Source organism: Trachurus japonicus, chromosome 1 (genome assembly GCF_045865225.1).
Source record: "Trachurus japonicus isolate A0001 chromosome 1, Traja_1.0".
NCBI lineage: Eukaryota > Metazoa > Chordata > Actinopteri > Carangiformes > Carangidae > Trachurus > Trachurus japonicus.
Window position 1 is genome coordinate 3672159 of NC_140907.1, and position 20384 is coordinate 3692542.

At 40.1% G+C, this 20384-nt stretch overlaps 1 protein-coding gene across 1 annotated transcript; it reads left to right on the forward strand.

Moving 5' to 3' along the window:
* The first annotated feature begins 726 nt into the window (after positions 1-726).
* Positions 727-19350, forward strand: slc2a15b (solute carrier family 2 member 15b). Its single transcript, XM_085788249.1, has 12 exons — positions 727-893; positions 2417-2515; positions 7485-7645; positions 7814-7938; positions 8423-8568; positions 8667-8799; positions 10197-10384; positions 13815-13925; positions 14530-14631; positions 15163-15238; positions 16499-16626; positions 18916-19350. Exons 1-12 carry the CDS (start codon positions 849-851, stop codon positions 19138-19140), a joined length of 1539 nt encoding a protein of 512 aa, XP_085644375.1. The 5' UTR covers positions 727-848; the 3' UTR covers positions 19141-19350.
* Positions 19351-20384: the final 1034 nt, after the last annotated feature.

Consider the following 20384-nt stretch of genomic DNA (forward strand, 5'->3'; position numbering starts at 1 on the left):
ATATAGCACATTTGTCCTCACTGGCTACAATGACCTTTAGGCATGTCATGATAATTAACAAGTAATTAGCCAATTAGTGATGCTATGGCTAGTGGCAAAATGTCCCAGAGAGGGTTTTTTTTTTTTTTTTTTGAAGCAGTAGGGTAATGTCAAACATTATAACTTATTATTAAAATGTTATCAAACACAAATGAAAATAATTTTATTTCAAATTTGGTATATTCAAAATAAATTCTTCTTTGCTTGGATGTAGGTACTATCTAATTTGTGAATTAATTCTTTGTAACAAGGGGTAGACAATATAAGTTTGCTTCTTTCTGCCCCCTTTCATTCAAGAGTTACAGTATTGTCATTGTTTATTTTATTTTTTGTTTTATGCTCCATAAATGAATGAATTAAATAATAAACTAAAACTGAATATTTACTTACAGTAAAGCCTTTCTGAAGACTTTACCCCCTGCCCTCCTAGGTGAGGGTGCCCCTGGGTCTCAGCCGTCGCCCTCATGTTCACCAGTCTTTGAAACGCACCTGAACATTGTTAGCCTGAGGCTATTATATTTTGATGATATCTGTGCGCACCTCGGGGCGCAGGATGAACCTCTTGGCTCATGTGATCGCTGATGGAGCGGGGAAAACGACGCACGGCCGGGACGCCGGCGATTGGAGATTGGGGAGTTTGACGAGCCTGTTGATTCCGCCCAGTAACACGACACGCCTCCTCTGTGAGTCAGGAGCATGGCTGAGAGCTACAAATGAGGGATGCAGGGCGAAGAGTTGAAAAAGTTGTGCGGCCGTTCCTCGACTCTAACGAGCACATCACACGTGAGGGGGAATTATTTATGAATTAAATGGCGGAGGAACTACTCGTGGAAAACAATGCAAAAATCAACTCGGTGAGTGATCAATTCACACCAAATCTCTGATGCATGATGCAGTTTTTTTTAGTCCCGCAGCTACTTTTTAAATGGCCCAACTTTGACAGGCGATACAGTACACTCAGTGTTTAACCAGTCGCCATGGTGCAGGGTTATAGGCTGTCTTACATCTTTGACATGAACAGGTTTGGCAGGAGGTCCAAGACTCACACATCCAAAACAGCCTGCATGTCATTGAATCTGAAGCTGTTAGAAATAGACCAGTAAGGTGACATGAACTAACATGACTAAGACTTCAGTGAGTAAACTGTTGCTCAGAGTTTTGACCAAAGTGATACCACATGTGAAGAGCTGCACATCTGACAGATAATGGGGCTAAATTGATGTTGACTGGGCAGCATTGTCTGGTAGGAGCTATTTTCACGTGTAGTCGTCTAATTCTCTCCATCAGGCTAAATTAGGTTTCTTGAAGGCATCTGTGCTGTCATTGTTCAGTCAGAGCAGGAAGCCTCTGCTCTGACTGCTCTGATTCACTGTATGGGCTTATCAACATCCTACAACATCTTAGTATGTAAAGACCAGGGTGGGTTTGTAAATCTTTGTCAGAGACGTTGTTTTGGGTGCAGATATTATTTGTGTGGTTGTTTGTGTCAGTTTTTCTTCATGCTCCTTCCAAGGTACAGTATGGACATTCAGAAACACACTATAATCCGGCCGACCTTTTTGCCTTGGAGGTCAGCTAAGCTCAGTGTGCTGGAATTTAGGATGGTGGCCAAGAGGTTCGCTCCAGGCCATTCATAATGAAAATACAGTAGACTGAGTCTGAGAAGGACTCATGTGATTTTGGATGTTTATGTGATGTTTAACATTTGTTTGTCCCCCCCTTTGCCCGTTGAAACCCCATATGTCATCATTTCTTTTACGGTGGCTCAAAAAGGGCCTGAATAGTTAATCTGGCTGCAACTGCAACTGCAACCATGAGCTGAGGTTTGTTCAGCTCTTTCAATGTCCCTTTCTCACAGCTAAACTTAGTGCTTATGATAAAATTTGAGCAAGCAAATGCGATCTGGCCTGTGTCCAGTTACGGGTTTGTTTCACTTCTTCTGATTCAGTCACATGTTGCTCGGTGGCAGTGCAGATCCGCTACAGAGTCCAAAGCTCACAGACTTATAAGTGTAACCTATAGCCTTAGTATGGTGCTGTTAAATACTGATACAATGAGCTAATTGCTGTGCGGGCTACACACATGTCCGGAGAATGAAATGGGACTTGACATTTATTTCTTAATTATTAAATTAGCCCAGTACATCTTTTTTTTTTATCTGCAGAACCCATGAAGCTATTTATTTTATTCAGTTTAAAGTATGTTACACAAGAAAATCCCATGACTAGTATCAAAACTCGGATATTTTAACTTAATGCCTACGTTCCAGATCACCTGATGTGATCTCATTTTGAATTCAAGCTCAGGTTTTATTTTCGAGGCCTCTGGACATTTCTCCTCTCATTCTCACTTGTCTCTTTCCTTGTCTTTTCCTCAGCATCTCACAAAGTCACTGCTGGCGGTGGCCTTCCTCTCCTCCCTGGGCAGCTCCATGCTCTATGGCTACAACTTGGCAGTGGTCAACTCTCCCGCGCAGGTTTGTGTCACTGAAACATCATCATCATCATAATAATCCTAATTCTCATTGCTGTTGTCGTCATCAACCCGAGTGCTGAGGTAGTTTTCACACTTTCTTGTAGCATCAATACTCCAAGTATGAATGAACACTGGGGTGACTATAGGGATGTCACGATTATAGATTTTCTTTGTACGATTATTGTCAGAGAAATAATCACGATTACGATTATCACAATATACATTAATTAATTTCACAACATATGAAAGTGTAAAATCAAATACAGCTGAAATATAATTACATAATTACAGTAATTATTTATACTAAATATTTTAAGTAGCTACTGTTAACCAATTTTTAACCCTCCAGGGGAAGTGTTTAAATACTCAAATCTTCAATTGTCATCTATACCAAATGTTTAAGTTTATTTTGATTGTTTGTTTGTTTGTTTTTTTTTTATCACAAATGACACACTAACTCTTACATTCCTACCACTTGTATGTTATGTTAGGTAAATGGACCAGTATTTCTTACATTTACATTTACATTTACTTTGACACACATCTGCCTCCGTCTTTCCAACATAATCTATTTTGGAAAGTGACGGTATTTAGGAATCTTTACGATTAATTCATTGTGGCGTTTAATAGGCTTTATGCACAGCTCTACTACTTCCTAAATTAAGCCAGCTCCTTTGTTTCCTGTTTTACATTACTGGACAAACTGATTAGTGTCTGACCATTGCTGGCAGGTCACACACACCTGGATTAATCAGTCGGTCCAACAATGTAAGACAGGAAATAAAGGCCTTAATTCAGGAAGTAGTAGAGTTGTGCATAAAGCCCATACCGCAATCAATTGTGAAAACAAGTAATTGTGACCAGGGCCGTTGCTAGGAATTCTGGGCCCCCTTAAAGAATACTAAAGTGGGCCCCTCCCCCTAACTTTTCCTTTTTTTTTCTTAGGCTATGCATGTATTATCGTTTTTTATTTAGCCTTCTTTGTTTTGATGCTAATGCAGCATTACACTGCAAAAACTAAAGTATCTTAGCAAGAATATTTGTCTTATTTCTAGTCAAAATGTAATTTCTAGTCAAAACTAATCTCATTATACTTAAAATAAGGCTCATCATATTAAAAGTAGCTTGTTTTTAGACACTTTTTACTTCTTTCAAGCATATTTTCACTTGGAATAAGTAGAAAAAATCTGATAGTGGAGCAAGTTTTTCTTCCTTATTACAAGCACAAAAAACTTACTTTCATTGGCAGATTTTTCTATTTATTGTGCATTTAAGTGAAAATTATCTAAAAACTAGTTAATTTTTAGGTAATGAGTCTTATTTTAAATAGAAAGAGATTAGTTTTGACTAGAAATGAGACATTTGGATAATAAATAAGACAAATATTCTTGGAAAGATGTTGAGTTTTTACAGTGTACTATGAGTATTAGTCAGGGTCTTGCGCAGAATAAATCAGTCATACAAAGATTAGACTACTGGGGTTTTTTATGGGCCCCACTGGGCGCTGGGCCCCTAGAATTATCTTCACCTTTCTCCCCTATACAACGGCCCTGATTGTGACATCCCTAGGGGTGACAGTATCTTCCCAAAGATGTAACTGCCCTTTAAGATGTTAGTGACTCCAGTGGAGAACAGATCGTATGTCATTGTCATGTGGAGTCATGTGGACTTGACCATGTCATCAATGTTCTGTAGTTTTGACCCATCATGTGCTCTTTGCTGTACTGTACCTCTGATGTTGGATTTGTCACAGTACAGTGACTAAACTCTCAACCATTCCTGTTTGGCCATGGATGGCTCCACACTGAAGCTCACATGGTCCAGTGTGGAGCTCATCTGGTGTGTGAGGAAGCAGGGAAAGAGTTGCATCTGCTGCTTTGGGTCTGGTTAGCATGTGATTCATCACTTTCCAACTTTCTTCACCTCACACTCTTTTTCACTGATGGAGAATTTACATGGCCAGTTTCCAACTTGTTGTTCTTCTGGGTCAAATTGACCCAATCTGTTCCTTTCTTCCATCCTTCCTTCTTTCCTTCTTTTCTCCCTTCCTTCTTTCCACAATCATTTTCCTCTCCCTTCCTTCCTTCCTTCCTTCCTTCCTTCCTTCCTTCCTTCCTTCCTTCCTTCCTTCCTTCCTTCCTTCCTTCCTTCCTTCCTTCCTTCCTTCCTTTCGTCCTTACTTCTTCCTTCCTCCTTTGATCCAATTGACCTGATCTGTTTCCTCCTTCCAACTTTCTTTCCTTCCTTTTTCCCTTCCTTCTTTTGTCCCTTATTTCCCTTCTTCCTTCCTTCTCCTTCCTTCCTTGAACAAATCTGTTCCCTCCCTCCATCTTTCTTTCCTTCCCCTTTCCCTCCCTCCCTTCCTTCTTTCCTCCCTTCTTCCCCTTCGTTCTTACTTCGTCCTTCCTTTTTGACCCAGTCTGTTCCTTCTCTCCTTCTATCTTTCCTTCCTTTTCCCCTTCCTTCTTTCCTCCAATCTTTCCCTTTGTCCTTCCTGCCTTTTTTCCTTCCTTCCTTCTTTCCCTTCGTCCTTCCTTCCCTGACCCAGGAGGACAACAGGAGGGTTAAACCTATTCAGTGGCCATTTGTTGATTTCCATGGTGTTCATAGTCCAATATCAGTGTCACACAACCGCCAAAACAGGAAAAATTCACATTTTAAATACTAAGACCTAATAAGACAGTTTGAGAAAAGTGTTTGCCTTTTTTGTGAAGAGTTTAAAATGCTGCATTTGTTTACAACTAAGCTTCAGTTGTTTACTTTGTTTATCTCAGCACAAAGAAGCAAAGGCAGCTACCCTGTCTCTCTTTACGTATTACTCACTCCCAAACTATTTACCCAACAGAAATGTGAAATTGTTTGTTTGTATCCTGCTTAACTACTACCCTACTGTAATTTATTGCCCCCAACTGCAGTGTTAGCATCAGAAATAGCTGCGGCCGAAATAGCATCATCACAGTTAAAATGAAGACAATGCCTCTGTGTCACACATAATCTGAATAATCTACTATTATGGTGCCTGATGAGGTCAAATCTTTAACCATGGTCCATGTGACTTCAGTGCCCTTTGCTAGGTTCACTGCTGTGTGTGTTTGTGTCCTCAAATCTAACATAAGATCTGGTATACGGATCAGTTAGAGAGGAGCTCAGCTGAGAGAAAATTGTTGAAGTAGTTTTTTATTGTTTACTTGAAATGCTTATGTTGTGGCTTTGTGTGTTGTAGTAATAAGATTTTCAGAGAACTTTTCTCTACTGTTAAATGATGGCAGATAGCCACAACAACAAAGGAGTGATGTTTTAGTACCAAGACAACAATCTGCTCTGCAATCTTTTTAAATAATTTTGTTTCAATAAGCCTTGATTAAGATATATTGGCCTGGTAATTTAATTTTGGGCTAAAGGTTGAAGCTGGGCTTACGTACAGCTTTCAAGCACAAGAGTGAAAGTCAAGATCTAATATGAAATGATTGTATTGTTTCTACAGATTTCCATAACGCTCATATGATCTTTAAGTACAAACAAAGCAGTGGGCGTTGTTGCACACATATGATCATATGTGAATTCTCCTTTTTCCTTATGAGCACTTGTCGATTATTTTACTGTGTCACGTGTGTCTGTGACATCTTGAGACTTTCCCGGCTATATTTGTGTGCAGGAACATTGTACCACCTCTCCTTTTTACTTTTCTTTGTGACACAATAAATGAATAGATAATAACAGAAAACAGTGGGGCTCCTCCTAATTTTAGTAGAGTAAGAGGAAATTGAAAATATTGATAAATAAGGCAAAACTATACACACAAGAGTAAACAAAATTTAGTTGGTAGGTGAACAACGTCTATTTAACATGGATTTTAATGTCAAACCGGATTGTTTTAATAAGATTGATATTCCTGTCAATACAGATATCCAGTGTATCGGATCGGTAACACCATTAAATCCAGGAGCACACTGCAGTTTTAGTGTCAGGACTGAGCATGTCTTATCGTATCATCCACTGGCTGTCTAGACAAGGTCACACATTCCTCATCAGTGCTCATCAGTTTCACTTTAATATGTTCTAAATGGAAATATTTGGCCTGATGGCCTTCTTATAAAACAGCAGGTGGATCACACACACCAGATCAGCTGGTTAACATAATGAAGCCTTGACCTGTCAAGATAGTAATTAACACAATAAATAAATATGAACATGTTCTCACTATAGTATACAAACCAATACAAGCGTTTTGATGAGTAGTGATACTAAAACTGATCTTTCTTTTTCTCCCCTGTTTTCAGTCTTTTGATGTTTCCATCACAGAGTGTGAATGACTTGTGTCTCCTGAGATGAATTAGATTAAATGTAATAGATTGTCCAGCCCAGTCTGATCTCAGTGGAGTGTTCACTGTCAGATCAACCTGAAAGGAAACTGATGTGTAGTGTTGTTGACTCTCACGGAGCATTTTTGTCACACCACAGGGATAACCACGTTCGTTTTATCAAGCACACAGTTTATGACCTTTTTCCTCATCAAATTAGATTTGACTTTGATGGTGGGGGCTTGATCAACTTCCTGTCACATGAAGATGCCCACATCTCTTCATCCCATCCCCCAACGCAGCTCCAACCCAGTGTTGGGGAAAACCAATGCATTTAGATGTGTGACACAGTGGGAAATAATTAATGATGTGGTAGTTGATGATTCATATGTGCACCAGGTCGTTTGGAGTCATGTACATACTGCAATAGCTCAGGCTTGTTTGTTTGTTTTTGCAGTATTGTGTTTTTGCATAACAAGGGGATTCATTTAATATTATAGCATTTCAATTCTGTCTTATAAAGGGCAAAATAGAATTTTTTGGAAAAACAAAAGAGAATGTTTGACAGTGACAAAAATATCACCATGAGAAATTATACCCATGTAATAAAGGTATTATAACTATACTATATCTATTATAACTAACCTAATTTATTCTGTCCTCCACCAGTTCATCAAAGACTTCTATAATGAAACAATGATAGAAATATACGACTGGACTCCAGATGAGGAGCACCTCACCGTCCTGTACTCGCTCACTGTCTCCATCTTTGCTATTGGTGGGATGACGGGGGCCCTTCTGGTGGGCAAACTTGTAACCACATATGGAAGGTTAGTACGTGTGGCTGATTCTTTTTTCTTCTTACTGTATATGCACTCAGGCTCAGTCCATGTTTCTGTAAAAATGCCATCATCATTAATGCCTTTATTTCTGATAGTTCTAAGCATCTTGTTCATTAGGAAATTTGAGTTAAGACGGGTCACTGTGTTTCCAAACAGGAAAGGGACGCTGGTACGATCCAGTGTGCTGGTGTTTATAGGAGGAGGTTTGATGGGCTTCAGCAGGTGGTGCAGGATGCCAGCAATGGTTATATTTGGACGCTTCATCACAGGAGTACACTCAGGTACGTGTCATGTCCTCATAGACAATAAAAATTAGATTATTTTGTTTAGTAAGCTATTTTTCATTAATTGGATTGTCATTTGTGTAAAAATGAAAAATAAAATCTGGGACTTATTTTCATTGTGTCCCATTTGGCATATTTCATTGAAGGAGCCTGAAGTTTTGTTATTGCTACCTAGCCAGCATGAGCATTAACATATTTTCATTCACTAGTCTTATCTTCAGTTTCAGCCATCACTGTGTTTACAGTAGTTATGATTTGCCCCCTGAGCAGAGCTACAGTACTTCTAGGGAAGGTACTTAAAGGAAGCAGAGGAAAGGAAGTGATGGAAATAGAAGCAAAATACAGTGTTTCACAGCATAACCTTGTGCTTTGCAGTCATTATACAGTCATGAAGTCTGATTTTCTTTTTCTTTTTTTCATTCCATGACTTATACAGTATTTGCCAGTGTTTGCCCATGTTGATTACACTTCCTTCCAACAGGGATCTCTCTCAGCGTGGTGCCTATGTACCTCGGTGAGATCGCTCCCAAGAACCTGCGAGGCTTCCTGGGCCTCGTTCCCAGCATCCACATTTGTCTTGGGGTCTTCATCGCTCAGGTCCTGGGGCTCCATGAACTGATGGGAAAGGTACGATATTGAGGCGTAGACCCAAACTCAGATAGCCCATCCTATGTTTAGTCTTGCCTCAAGCTGAGATGAGAGTGTCATGTTTTCTTTCCATAAAGGAAGAGCACTGGCCTCTGCTCCTGTCCCTAGTGGTGTTTCCTACACTGGCCCAGCTGATGCTGTTGCCATGGTTTCCAGAGAGTCCGCGGTACCTGTTGATAGAGAAAGGAAATGTCCATGCCACCATCGCAGGTTAGAAAGTATATTCTGTTTTCTCCTCCCTCCAAATTTTTATTTTATTTTTTTTATTGTTTTATTACATGGAGTTAAGACTGTCTCATAACCAGAAATAAACAGTGACAAAGTATTAGGCTATTTTTTAATGTGTACTTCACTTGAGTGTCCTATTTTTGGAAGCTTTAGTTCACTATGTTTAATAGACAAATATTGTGCTTTCGGCTCCACTACATTTCTATAAAGTACATATGACTTTGAAACAGAGCTTTTAGAGAGCAGAGTTAATTCTTCTTTTATTTTGAAAACTTGGTAGAACATATACATATGCAATGTCTGTCAAAAAACCCATCCCAGCCAACTCTCACTCGAACCTGTCATTGTCCTAATCATGCTACATTAGATATAGATGAGGAAGAGGATGCCACACCTGAGCACCTTGGCATTATCTTAAGTTCACATTTGAAACACTTAGAATTAAAGGAAAACAACTTTTATCAGGAAGTGATGACCAGACTTCACCACTGCCCCAAAAAAGCAGGTTGATACATGTCATCTTAGTATGTTCTCCTACAAGCATTTTTATTCGACAGGTTCAACAAGTACATCACTGTATTAATTAGGTTGTTTCATAGTCATTAGGCTCTGTAAAATCAAGCACTGCAATACTTGGTAACACTTTACAATAAGGGTCCCTTAATTAACATTAGTTAGTACATTATTAAGCATTAATTAACTGTTTACAGATATATTAACAATCATTATTATGTATTACTTAGGATTAGGAAACACATTAATTAATGTAGCCTATTAGTAAGCAGTTAATTAATGTTTACTACTCAAAGTTAGTTAAAGCAGAAGTAAGCGGAATGTTTGTGTTAAGTCTTAAATAGTTCTATCTTCCGACAGCAATCACTTATATAGAGTGTTTGGTCTGAAACACGGGTCTGTCAGTCACTCAGCCCTTTGAGACAAACTGCTTGCTTACTTCTGCTTTAATAAATTATTAAGTAATAATAAAAGTTGAATAATGTAATTAGTTATCATTATGTATGCATTACTCAGCATTAATTAACACATTCTTTTATATATTAAAGCTTAATAATGTACTAACTAATGTTAATTAAGGGACCCTTATTATAAAGTGTTACCCAATAGGCTGCCTCCTTTAACTCAAGTAAACATTTGACTGAATGACTTTGAGCATTTGGTACATCTATGAACAGTATACTTTGACTCAGGTAAAGTAGCTTGGTACTTTGCCCACTACACCTCTGGTTTGGCAATCGAGGCTTTTTCTCTCTATGGTTTAAAATTATCAAGAATTTAAGCTAAAATGATCAAGAATATAACATAAAGTTGCATCTTAATTTGATCTTTGTCTCATTTAAAAGCGTGTCCTTCTCTCTCTCTAGCCCTGAAGTGGTATCGTCCTAAAGGAAACATCCAGGCTGAAGTTGAAGAGATGCAGGAGGAGCAACGGTCTTTGTCCTCCGTCTCCACCATCTCTGTACGGGGCCTGCTCATGGACCGCTGTGTCCGCTGGCAGGTCATCACCATTGTGGTGGTCAACATCGGCATGCAGCTCTCTGGAATTGATGCGGTGCGTGAAAAAAGTATTGTGGGCCTCAGCCTGTTTTGTTTTGGTGTGTGTGTGTGTGTGTGTGCGTGCGTGCGTGTGTGTGTGTGTGTGTTAAAGGGATACGCCAACATTTTTTTTTCGTGTCTTGCCTCACTCCCGAGTCCATGACAAGCAGATAGACACCATCCTTTCCACTGTGCGTGCAGTAACAAGGGAGATACGGCAGAGCTGGCGCACCGCTAATTAGCTTAGCTCAAACTCTGGAAGTGTATACTGTAGGTAGTGTTAGCCTGCCTCCACCTAAAGTCACCAGAGAAACTCTTCAGCAACTCTAAGGGCCTCGATATACTTGCTGTAAAGGGGGACAGCTCTCCATTCCGACACACCTCCACTTCGACACCCCGCTGTTCCGAAATACCCCCACTTCAAAACACCGCTACTCCGACACCCCCTCCTCCCCCCCACAGCTGTCCAAGGTGCTGAACCGCGTGACGTTGTTTACATTCTGCTTTGTGGCTTGTCTGTGAAACGTGCGCTGCTCAGAGACTGGGCAGATCTGTCCCACTTGCTTTCTCCCCGACTTCGTTGTTGGAGATCTCCACACAGTAATAGAAATACACTTTTTTTCTTTTTCTCCCTCCCTCCTCCGCTCGAGCGCGGCTGAAGCCGGCTTGAGCTCACAGGGGCACGAGGCTGCAGCAGCCACTGCTCGTGCTGACAGCTGACTGAGGGAGATGCTTTGGTTGGGTTTAGGCAATGAAGAAAGGAGTTGGTTAAGTTTAGTAAAAAGACCAGGTAGAGGCTAGACAGGCTAGAAGCATAATGAACATTATAAGTCATTAATACAGTATGAAGTATTTGCTTGTTTTGCAGTTAATTATGCACATGATCCGTTTGACCCCAAAAAGGAAAAAAGGATCACTGCGCACTGCACAGCCTCTGGTTCCTTTCTGATTAGGTCCGTCTGTCCGTTCGGAGTGGGGGGGTTTCCCCCACTGGCCTTTTCGGAGTAGCGGGGTCTTTAGAAAAAATAGAAAACCCCGCTATTACGATGAATGGAAGTCTATTGTCGGAAAGGCGGGGCTTCGGAAAGGCGGGGTGTAACCGCTGTAAAGTACGCGTACGCGAGCTGCCGCGCGTATCCTGCGTCCGTTTGATGCGTCGCCTGCGACCGAACGCACATATCGACGCGAGGTGACGCGACGCAGGATACGCGCGGCAGCTCGCGTACGCGTAGTTTACAGCAAGTATATCTCGGCCTTAAACGGAAACCAGCGCCGATCTTCGTCTCAGAGTTTCAAAGTAAAAGCACAAATTCTGTCGTCATGGTTTTCTGTATGTAAAGGGCAACAGGTGTTTTATCTTGTGAAAGTAACCAGAAGTGCGTTGGTCACAAAGGCTAGCTTCAGTAGCACCGAATTCGTCCGAACAAAATTGTAAACAGCTGGTTAGACAAATTAACAACACACTGCTGATCTAAACGGCTACTTTCTCACCTAAAAATGTTTGAAATGTCGATAAAGTGATATATTTACAGAGTTTAGAGCTAAAATGAAATCAGCTTCTGACTGCTGATTTGGGCTCGGGTAGAAGGCAGGCTAACACTACCTATGTACTTCCAGCATTTGAGCTAAGCTAATTAGCGGTGCGCCAGCTCTGCCCGTATCTCCCTTGTTACTGCACGCACAGTCGAAAGGATGGTGTCTATCTGCTGGTCATGGAGTGAGGCAAGATACGAAATTTTTTTTTTTGCCGTATCCCTTTAATATTTTGAGGTACAAGGACCGTGCAGTTATCATACGAGAGTGAGAGCCCCTATTGCTACAGTTCCCAGCTGTGCTCCTCCCATCTGCACCTCCTCCTGTTCATACATCACAGTCGCACACGCAGCCACTGAGTGACTAAGCAGGGGGCAACAGCACCACGCCTCATTATCTCCTGGTCCTCCCCCTCAGTGTTAGCCCACATGAGAAGGTCCACCCGTTCACACACAAAGTCAAACTCATCTTTGTACTCATTGCTCCATGTGGATGGAAGCTCTAGGCATTCTGGCTCACATGCTAGTATCATTTCCCAGCGAAGCTACACCCTGCCGAGTCCCAAGACGCCAGCTGTTCCAAACAGCAACACTTCCTTTTGTGTGCCGTGAAGTGGAGGGTGAAAGTGGACTTGAAATGTTTTGCTTATTTGGACAAGGAGGTGCTGTGGAAGTGCGTGGCTTGGGCCTTTATGTTCCACTGAAATCATCAATCATCATTCACCTCCCTACATAAACAGTGTCACACCTCTTCTTTGTCAGAATTATTTGTCTTTTCTTAGAAGTGAAGCTCATAAAATAATTTGCATTTGGTCGCACGTTTCTTTTCAGAGCAGATTATCCTGACAGCTTTCGTGAGTGTATATTTTATGAGTATATACTTTTGCTTATGGTTTTGTCTGTGGTGGCATGTGACACTGTCAGAGTCAGGGCGGCTGCAAAGTTATGATCCTGTCTTTGGTGTAACATACATGTTTCTTTCAGACAGAAAATGAGAAGCTGGTGGGAAATGTAGGCTATAAGTAAAGTCAATTGCCAGTTGGTTGCAGACAGATTCTCAGATTACTTGATTAGCGAGCCAGTCTCAGAAGGGCCTAATAAACCAGGAAGACCTGAGAAATGAGTTGTGACCTTTTTTGAGTTGTGTTGTGTTTGGGCTGAAATAGCTGGAAGTCTCTAAGAAAATGTTGCAGGGCTGCTCTCCTTAATGTGCTCTCACCACAAGCCTTATGAAGAATAGCCCCATGTAGCTGTTTGACATCCATGATCTGTCCATCATGGACGTCAAACAGCACAGTGTTCCTGAGACTTTGGGTGCAAAATCTCTGTTTTGATACAAACAATATGGGATTTCACAGTTACTAATGTATATACTATTCTGCTAAAACATGTTCAAAACTTGTCCCAACTATTTTAACTTTCTCTAATTGTTGTGTATGTTTCTAGCTTTTGATGGTTCCTTGTTTGCGTTATGTGCTGCGATGGTGATGAAATGCTCTATGTATGGTTACTAAATCAACAAGACAGCATTTAACTGCACCGATCACGAGCTTGTCCACACCTCATAAATGATGGATGTTGCATCAGCAAAGTGTGATTAATGAGAATACACAAATTAATTTCAAGGGGAGCACTTGTCAAGAGTCCATACTGATGAAAAGCTGTATCTCAAATGCATGAGTGATGTTCGGCCTGATGATAATGATCATGATGATGAATCACGTGGAAACGCCAAACAAGCAGGGCGACTTTGTGGCTCCTTGAGAAGAAGAAAAAAAAAAGACAAACTTTGAGTTTCAAGGCAGCTGTGTGTGTGTGTGTGCGTGTGTGTGTGTGTGTGTGTGTGTGTGCGCATCTTTCAGTTGTCTAGTGTGTTCATCATAATGAAAAACCTCATGTCACTTTCAATTTTAGATCTGGTTCTATACGAATGACATATTTAAGAACGCGGGAATCCCAGAACCTTATATCCAGTACACAACAGTGGGAACTGGTGCCATCGAGGTCATCTCTGGGGTTCTGGGGGTGAGTAGACATTAATACATTTACCACTTTGTCTGTATTTTGAATAGAGTTTGAGCACCTTATCAATTAAAAATGGGGGGTTATTGAAAATGTTTGTGCATCATGGAGAGTTTCAAGAATTTGCTCGCCAAGTTTTTGAGCTTTGATCAGGCAAAACATAAACATATTTTTGACTCCAGGAAAAGTTTGAAACAGTAAAGATGGTTAAAGATGGACCTGTAGTGTTTTGTGTGTCTTTTTATTCTTCTTTATTATGTTGTGCAGAAAGTAGTGCACTGCAAACTTGAATAGACCAGCTGTAGTGACTCTGGTTTGTGGTGTTCCTATGACAATATACATTTAACAAATAAAAATTATGTAACAATTGTTATTATTATAAGATCTTAGCATGTCTTTTTCTTACTTTGACTTTATTTATTTATCACACTAGCATCTTTATAATTTAAATCAGCCACATTTTTCCAAAAAGTTGATGAATTACCTGTATGTAATACTACTACTACTGAACCAGCTGAAATGAGGATAAAAGAGTTTCTTCTTTTTTAATGGTGTCTAATATTGCCAGCCAATCACAACTGCTCCTGCCTCTTTGTCCACCTTCCAGTGTTTTACTATTGAGCGCGTGGGCAGAAGACCACTGATGATTGGCGGCTTCCTCTTTATGGGACTGTGCTGTGTTGGGATCACTATGTCCGTCCTCTTCCAGGTACAGTGTCACCTGATGTCCTGCTGCTGCAGGAATATATTACTGTATATTAACTTTCAGATTGTGGTGGAGGACAGAGAGTGCAATGATTTTTAATGTGACTGAGGACAATAACAAATTAACATAATTTACACAAACTAAAACCTTAAAACTCACTGAGTCAACATTTTAGTTTTCTTCATTTTCATTTTTAATTTCATTTATTCAGTTAAAAACATCTTTAAGAATTTGGATGTACTGTAAGAATAAGAGTAAACGTTTACCAATACCTTCTTGACAGTAAGTGACACTGGGAAACCCCTATTGACTTAGAACCATCAGTACAGTACAAACAAGAATGTAATTATGTGTAATTACAAAGTGAATGTCAGGGGCCCCACATGGTACCAATCATGCTGCTCATATGTTACATATAGTCAGGATGATCAAGTATGGTTAAATGAATAATTGTGAAAGAAAACTGTGCAAATTGTTCACTAATGTTCACAACTCGTGACTTGAGACTCATGACTTGTGTTTGACCAATCACAGGCGGAGATGGCCTTCATGCGCTACATCAGCGTGGGATGTGTAGTTGGGATCATCGCTGGCTTCTGCATAGGCCCAGGTAATCATTTTAGTGAATCCTCCCTCCCTGTATCCCACCTGAAAACACTGTCCAAGCTCACATGGTGGGGCGCTCCTGTGTGTAAGGTAACACTGCTCCCTGCTGGACACTTTCACAATAGCAGGCACCGAACCTAAACCCCAGCATCCCTCCCTCTCTTCCTCCCTCCCTCCCTCCCTCCCTCCCCCTCTCCTCCTGACTGTGAAGAGATATTGTATTTCATTAGTCTTGTAAATTAGGAAATTATAACTGCCACACTACATCCATTCCCACAGTCATTTGTACTCTGGATGAGTTGAATGAAGTGAATTAAGAGGCAATAGTTTACAACATTGGGAGCCACGTTGAGTGGACCTGCGAGGAAGATGAATTAGAATGAATCTGGTTTACATAGCATCATCCGTCAAGTCGGCAAAATCTATACTTCGGCACGCGGACCAGGATTCCTGTTGCTGCAATTAGACTTTTTAATGGCTCATTGTTCGTAAGCTAGCCGTGATGAATACGATCCGCCTCACACAAAAACCTTGCGTGCACAATGACACCCCCCATACATACCACAGATGTTGACAAATTATGGCCTAGTTATTGGCTTGATGATATTAAACCTTCCTCCATGCAATTATCATGCACAGATAATGAGGATATCATTCAGAAAGCCCGTCATTAGAGCTTTTACTAATGTATATTTCTCCTGCATAGCTTTTATGTCTAACAATGAAGAATTGTGTGTTTAAAGCCAAAGACAACATCTCCTAGATCCTATATATCATACTAATGAATTGCACAAGTCCAGACTGAAGCTGTTCTGCTACTTGTGGTTCGTACTTGGAGTTCTGCCAACTTAACAAACGTCTTCCTCTCTTGTCAATCTATGATCGCTGAGTAATGAAGTCATAATGAAGTACACGCAGAAAAAGGAGAGTAATATAATAGCACTGGGGCTTGAGGAATGTTTATCATTTCTGTTCATGTTCTGTTTATTTTGAATGACTGCCAAAGAATAGTCCTGCGTGGGAATATTGATAAACTAATTGATGGATGAAGACGCTGATGTTAATTTCACAACACCCAATAGATTCATACAACTGTGCTGAGTGATTAAATGTGATTTGTATTGTGACAGCTTGATAGGATGCCTAGTTAGATCAAACCAATGGATGAAGTGGATGTGGGGTGAACCAGATGAAGAAGTTGCTGTTGTCAAAATAACAGATATCAGAAATAATCTGTTTCTTTTTTTTTGTTTCCTCTGCGTAGCTGGTGTCCCGTTCCTGATCACTGCAGAGCTGTTTAAGCAGTCACATAGACCTGCCGCCTACACCGTGGCCGGCTGCCTCAACTGGTTGTCCAACTTCACCATCGGCTTCGTCTTTCCCTTCCTGGAGGTCAGAGAAAAAAAAACAACAACTCTGCTTTTAGTTTCATTCATTCATCAGATGATTCAAAGAAGGCATCTTGTGGAAATGCATGTGACTTGTTGGGTATAATTTTGATAACAAATATTTTGGTTGTTTGAATCTGTAGCCTTGTTAGCTTTCAGGATTTTCACCTCAGGGTCTGTTGTGGCTCCTCGTGCAGTGTCAGACACGGGGCAACAATGACACGGGCTGTCTGCTTTAGTCTGAAGAGAGGTGACTCCCCAAATACCAATAAAATTACCAATTAAAATTTGCGACCTAACCGTCCTTCAGCGACAATGATGTGTGATGTGGGAAGTGTGGATGAAAATCTACATGGCAGCAGAAATGAAAAACACAGAGTCACAGAGATGTCACAAGCGTTTGCAGTTTCTCCTTGCCTCTAGTCTCAGTGTGAAGCTACAGGCCAAATGTCTTATCCTGAACCATCTGCGTTTGTACTAAAACTCATAACAATTTTCACATCTGACTCTGTTTTCCATAACACAGCCTTCAACATCAAAGCCTCTAACTAGTAGCTGCTATGAGATGTCAAGGTCAATGCTCCTGTGTAGAAAATAGAAATATATGGCTTTGTAAAGCTTTCATCTCTTAAGTTCTATTTAATTGAGGAAATCAGGGTGTGTATGCTGGCTGCTTTTTTGTTGCAAAAACAGCATATGATCAAATCAAAATCATCCATACAAGAGCTGATGTTTAATTTTCTTATTTAACTCTGTAAGTACTGGATGTATTGATCCATTACATCCTTGTATGTATATGGACAGAAGGCAAAATGTACTTTTTACTCCAATTTAAATCCAGTCATATTTCTCTGAATTGTTTTGTGACATATAATTAGAGACAGTTCATCAAGGTGAAAGAACAGTAAATCTGAGAGATTATGACTACGACAGCAACAACAACGACCAGGCAGAGGTCTGTTCACGTTGTCTGGATGTGGAAGGAAGCATTTGGGGACTTTTTGCAGAAAGTCCATGAATTGAATCCTACATTTTCAATCACAGCAGACATTTCATAGTTGTATTTATTTATTTATTTTACTCAATTTTAGTCAATAAACCAGTGGGTCTCAAATCTAACAGCACTGTCTCTAGTAGAGGGAGCCCAAAACAAATCCTTATAATATTACGTTTCCTGCACCAATCAATATTTTTACAGTAGCAGTGGTTCAAATATCTTGTGACAATCCCACAGAAATGTGACCTAACTCTGCACCTCCCCTCCACTTTACAGAGCGTTTCAACAACGTTCAGCTTTTGTTTCTGTCCAATAACTTTCCCTCAACCCTCCTGGTTTACTCTCAACACAAGCAGATATATATTTTTTAGCTTTTTTTTCACTGTGCTACCTGCCCAGAAATGAGCAGTTAGTTGGTTCCTGAAGAAACAGATAGAACAGTAGGTGGTGACCTAAACAGAGCAAAACATGGTATTCATCTCACAGTCAGATTAAAAATATGGTTGAATGGTGTAGTTCAATGTTTTTCAACCTTGGGGTCGGGACCCCATGTGGGGTCGCCTGGAATTCAAATGGGGTTAGCTGAAATGTCTAGTAATTGCTAAAAAAAATTACTGATAAAAATATTTTTTTAACTAATTATTATTCTTTTTAAAATGATGATTAAAAACACCACACACAATCTGAAACAACTGTATCTATACTTTCACTTTCTCAAATATAAATCGAGTTCAAATAAAATGCAACATATAAAAATATCTGAGCTGGCGCATCTTGATTGACGGGGTCGCCAGAAATTTGTGATGTCAAAATGGGGTCACAAGCCAAAAAAGGTTGGAACCACTGGTGTAGTTGAACCCCGTCTGCTGAATGTTTAGAAAGGTAACTGTTTGTCCACATGTCCAAACAACTCTGAAAGCTAGCAAATAGTTAATGTTGTGTTTACAGCTTTTTCACCAAGACGCCGAAAATCAATTAGGAGTTCATATCTGGGTCCTTGACCATAAAGATAATCCATGAAATTAATCAAAAGGTTTTTTTGATGTATAAAACCAACACTGGCCTACTTTTCATGTTCTGAAGTTCTTGTAATTCTTCTTTAATTTGTTCTCTTTAGTCTCAGTGTCGCCCGTCACTGTCTGTGGATCCTGTTTTTGTCTCAGTTGTTTTGAGGTGGAAACTGTCAGCTGACTTCTGCCTCTCTTTCACACTTTGTAAAGAAAGTTTGAAATGACTTTGATCAACCGTTTGTATTCTTTTAATCACAGTTGCACTGTCTGTGTCCTCCCACTACAGATAGCGACAGGTCCTTACTGCTACCTGATCTTCTCTGCCATCTGCCTGGGAGTCGCCGTCTACACCATCTTCGTCATTCCTGAGACTAAGAACAAAACATTTATGGAGATCAGCCAGATGTTTGCCGCCAAGAACAACATACTTGAAGAGGAGCTGACCAACGGTCATTTGAAGTTGGCCATGATGAACGGCTACGGAACGCTCGGCCAGCATGACGAGAAGTAAAAGCCCAGGAGGAGGGAAGAGGAGGTGGACCTTCATGTTGGTGATGGTTTCACCTCCAAGTATGGGAAAGGAAAAAGGAAGAACTGTGGTTCCAAGGAGATCTGCTGCATCATGTGAAAACTACTAAGACCAATGCACCTACATGGATGCGTCATACGCAAACACACAAAATGAAAGATGGGCTTATTCTTAACAGTCAACACTCTATTGAAACCATGAATTATGTTTTAGACCGTCAATTTCTGGTCAAAATGTAACTTCTATACATTATGTGAGGTGAAGGTCAAGCAGTCATGCATTTCAAATCAGCCACGAAGGACATTTTAATCAATTCCTCTGCATTTTACAGTGTATACTTTATGTTGGTTTCTCACAGTGAGTTATAATCTCTGTATTAGTTTCACTTCCTCTGCAACAAGTCTCATGATCACTTTATTGTCTGTATTCAGTGTTGAATGACTTCTTTTGTTGCTCGATACAGAGTGAATATATGTATCCAGTGACATGAAAACCGTTTATTTTAAGCTCAAGGTGAATGTCTTGATCCATAGCTTGAGCCTGTGTATGTTTTGTCTTTCGGTGATTTTTTTTTTAGTCTCTTTTTTTACATAAAAGAGCTGCATATTGTGGCTACTGTGGTAGTCATTTCATATTTCTTATACAAATATTTGCATATGCATGTGTAAAGCTTTTCAAAGAGTTCTAATATATCAATATACCAAAGTAGCTGTACAAGTTTGTTCAGGTGTTTTTAACTGTTATGTGTTTTACAAGCCCAATCTGTGTAATATATGGTGGAGTGACAATGAGAGATGTTACATAAAATGTAGAGGTTTGAACGTGGGTGTCTTTTGCTTTTGTTTTTACTTATTTATCTTCCTTGTATTCATAAGCAAACATGAGATTAAGCGCAAAAATCATGCTAAAAATAATAATGTTCATGGCTATACTCTAAGTTTACCACGCAGTAACTGCAAATACAAAAGCTAGCCAGCATCTGCTTCTCATTCATTTATCTGTGACGCCAATAACTGGAACTTGGCTCCAAACGTAGAAAATTAAAATGGAGGAATATCATTACCTGGCATTATTGCCTCTCACCAAAAACAACCATAAACATTACAAAATAACACTTGCAATTACAGCACAAATACCCATATATCAGGAAACAAATACCCCAATAAAGTGTGGGCCTCAGACAATCACAGCCACGATGATTCCCAGTACTGGTGTAATAAAAGAAT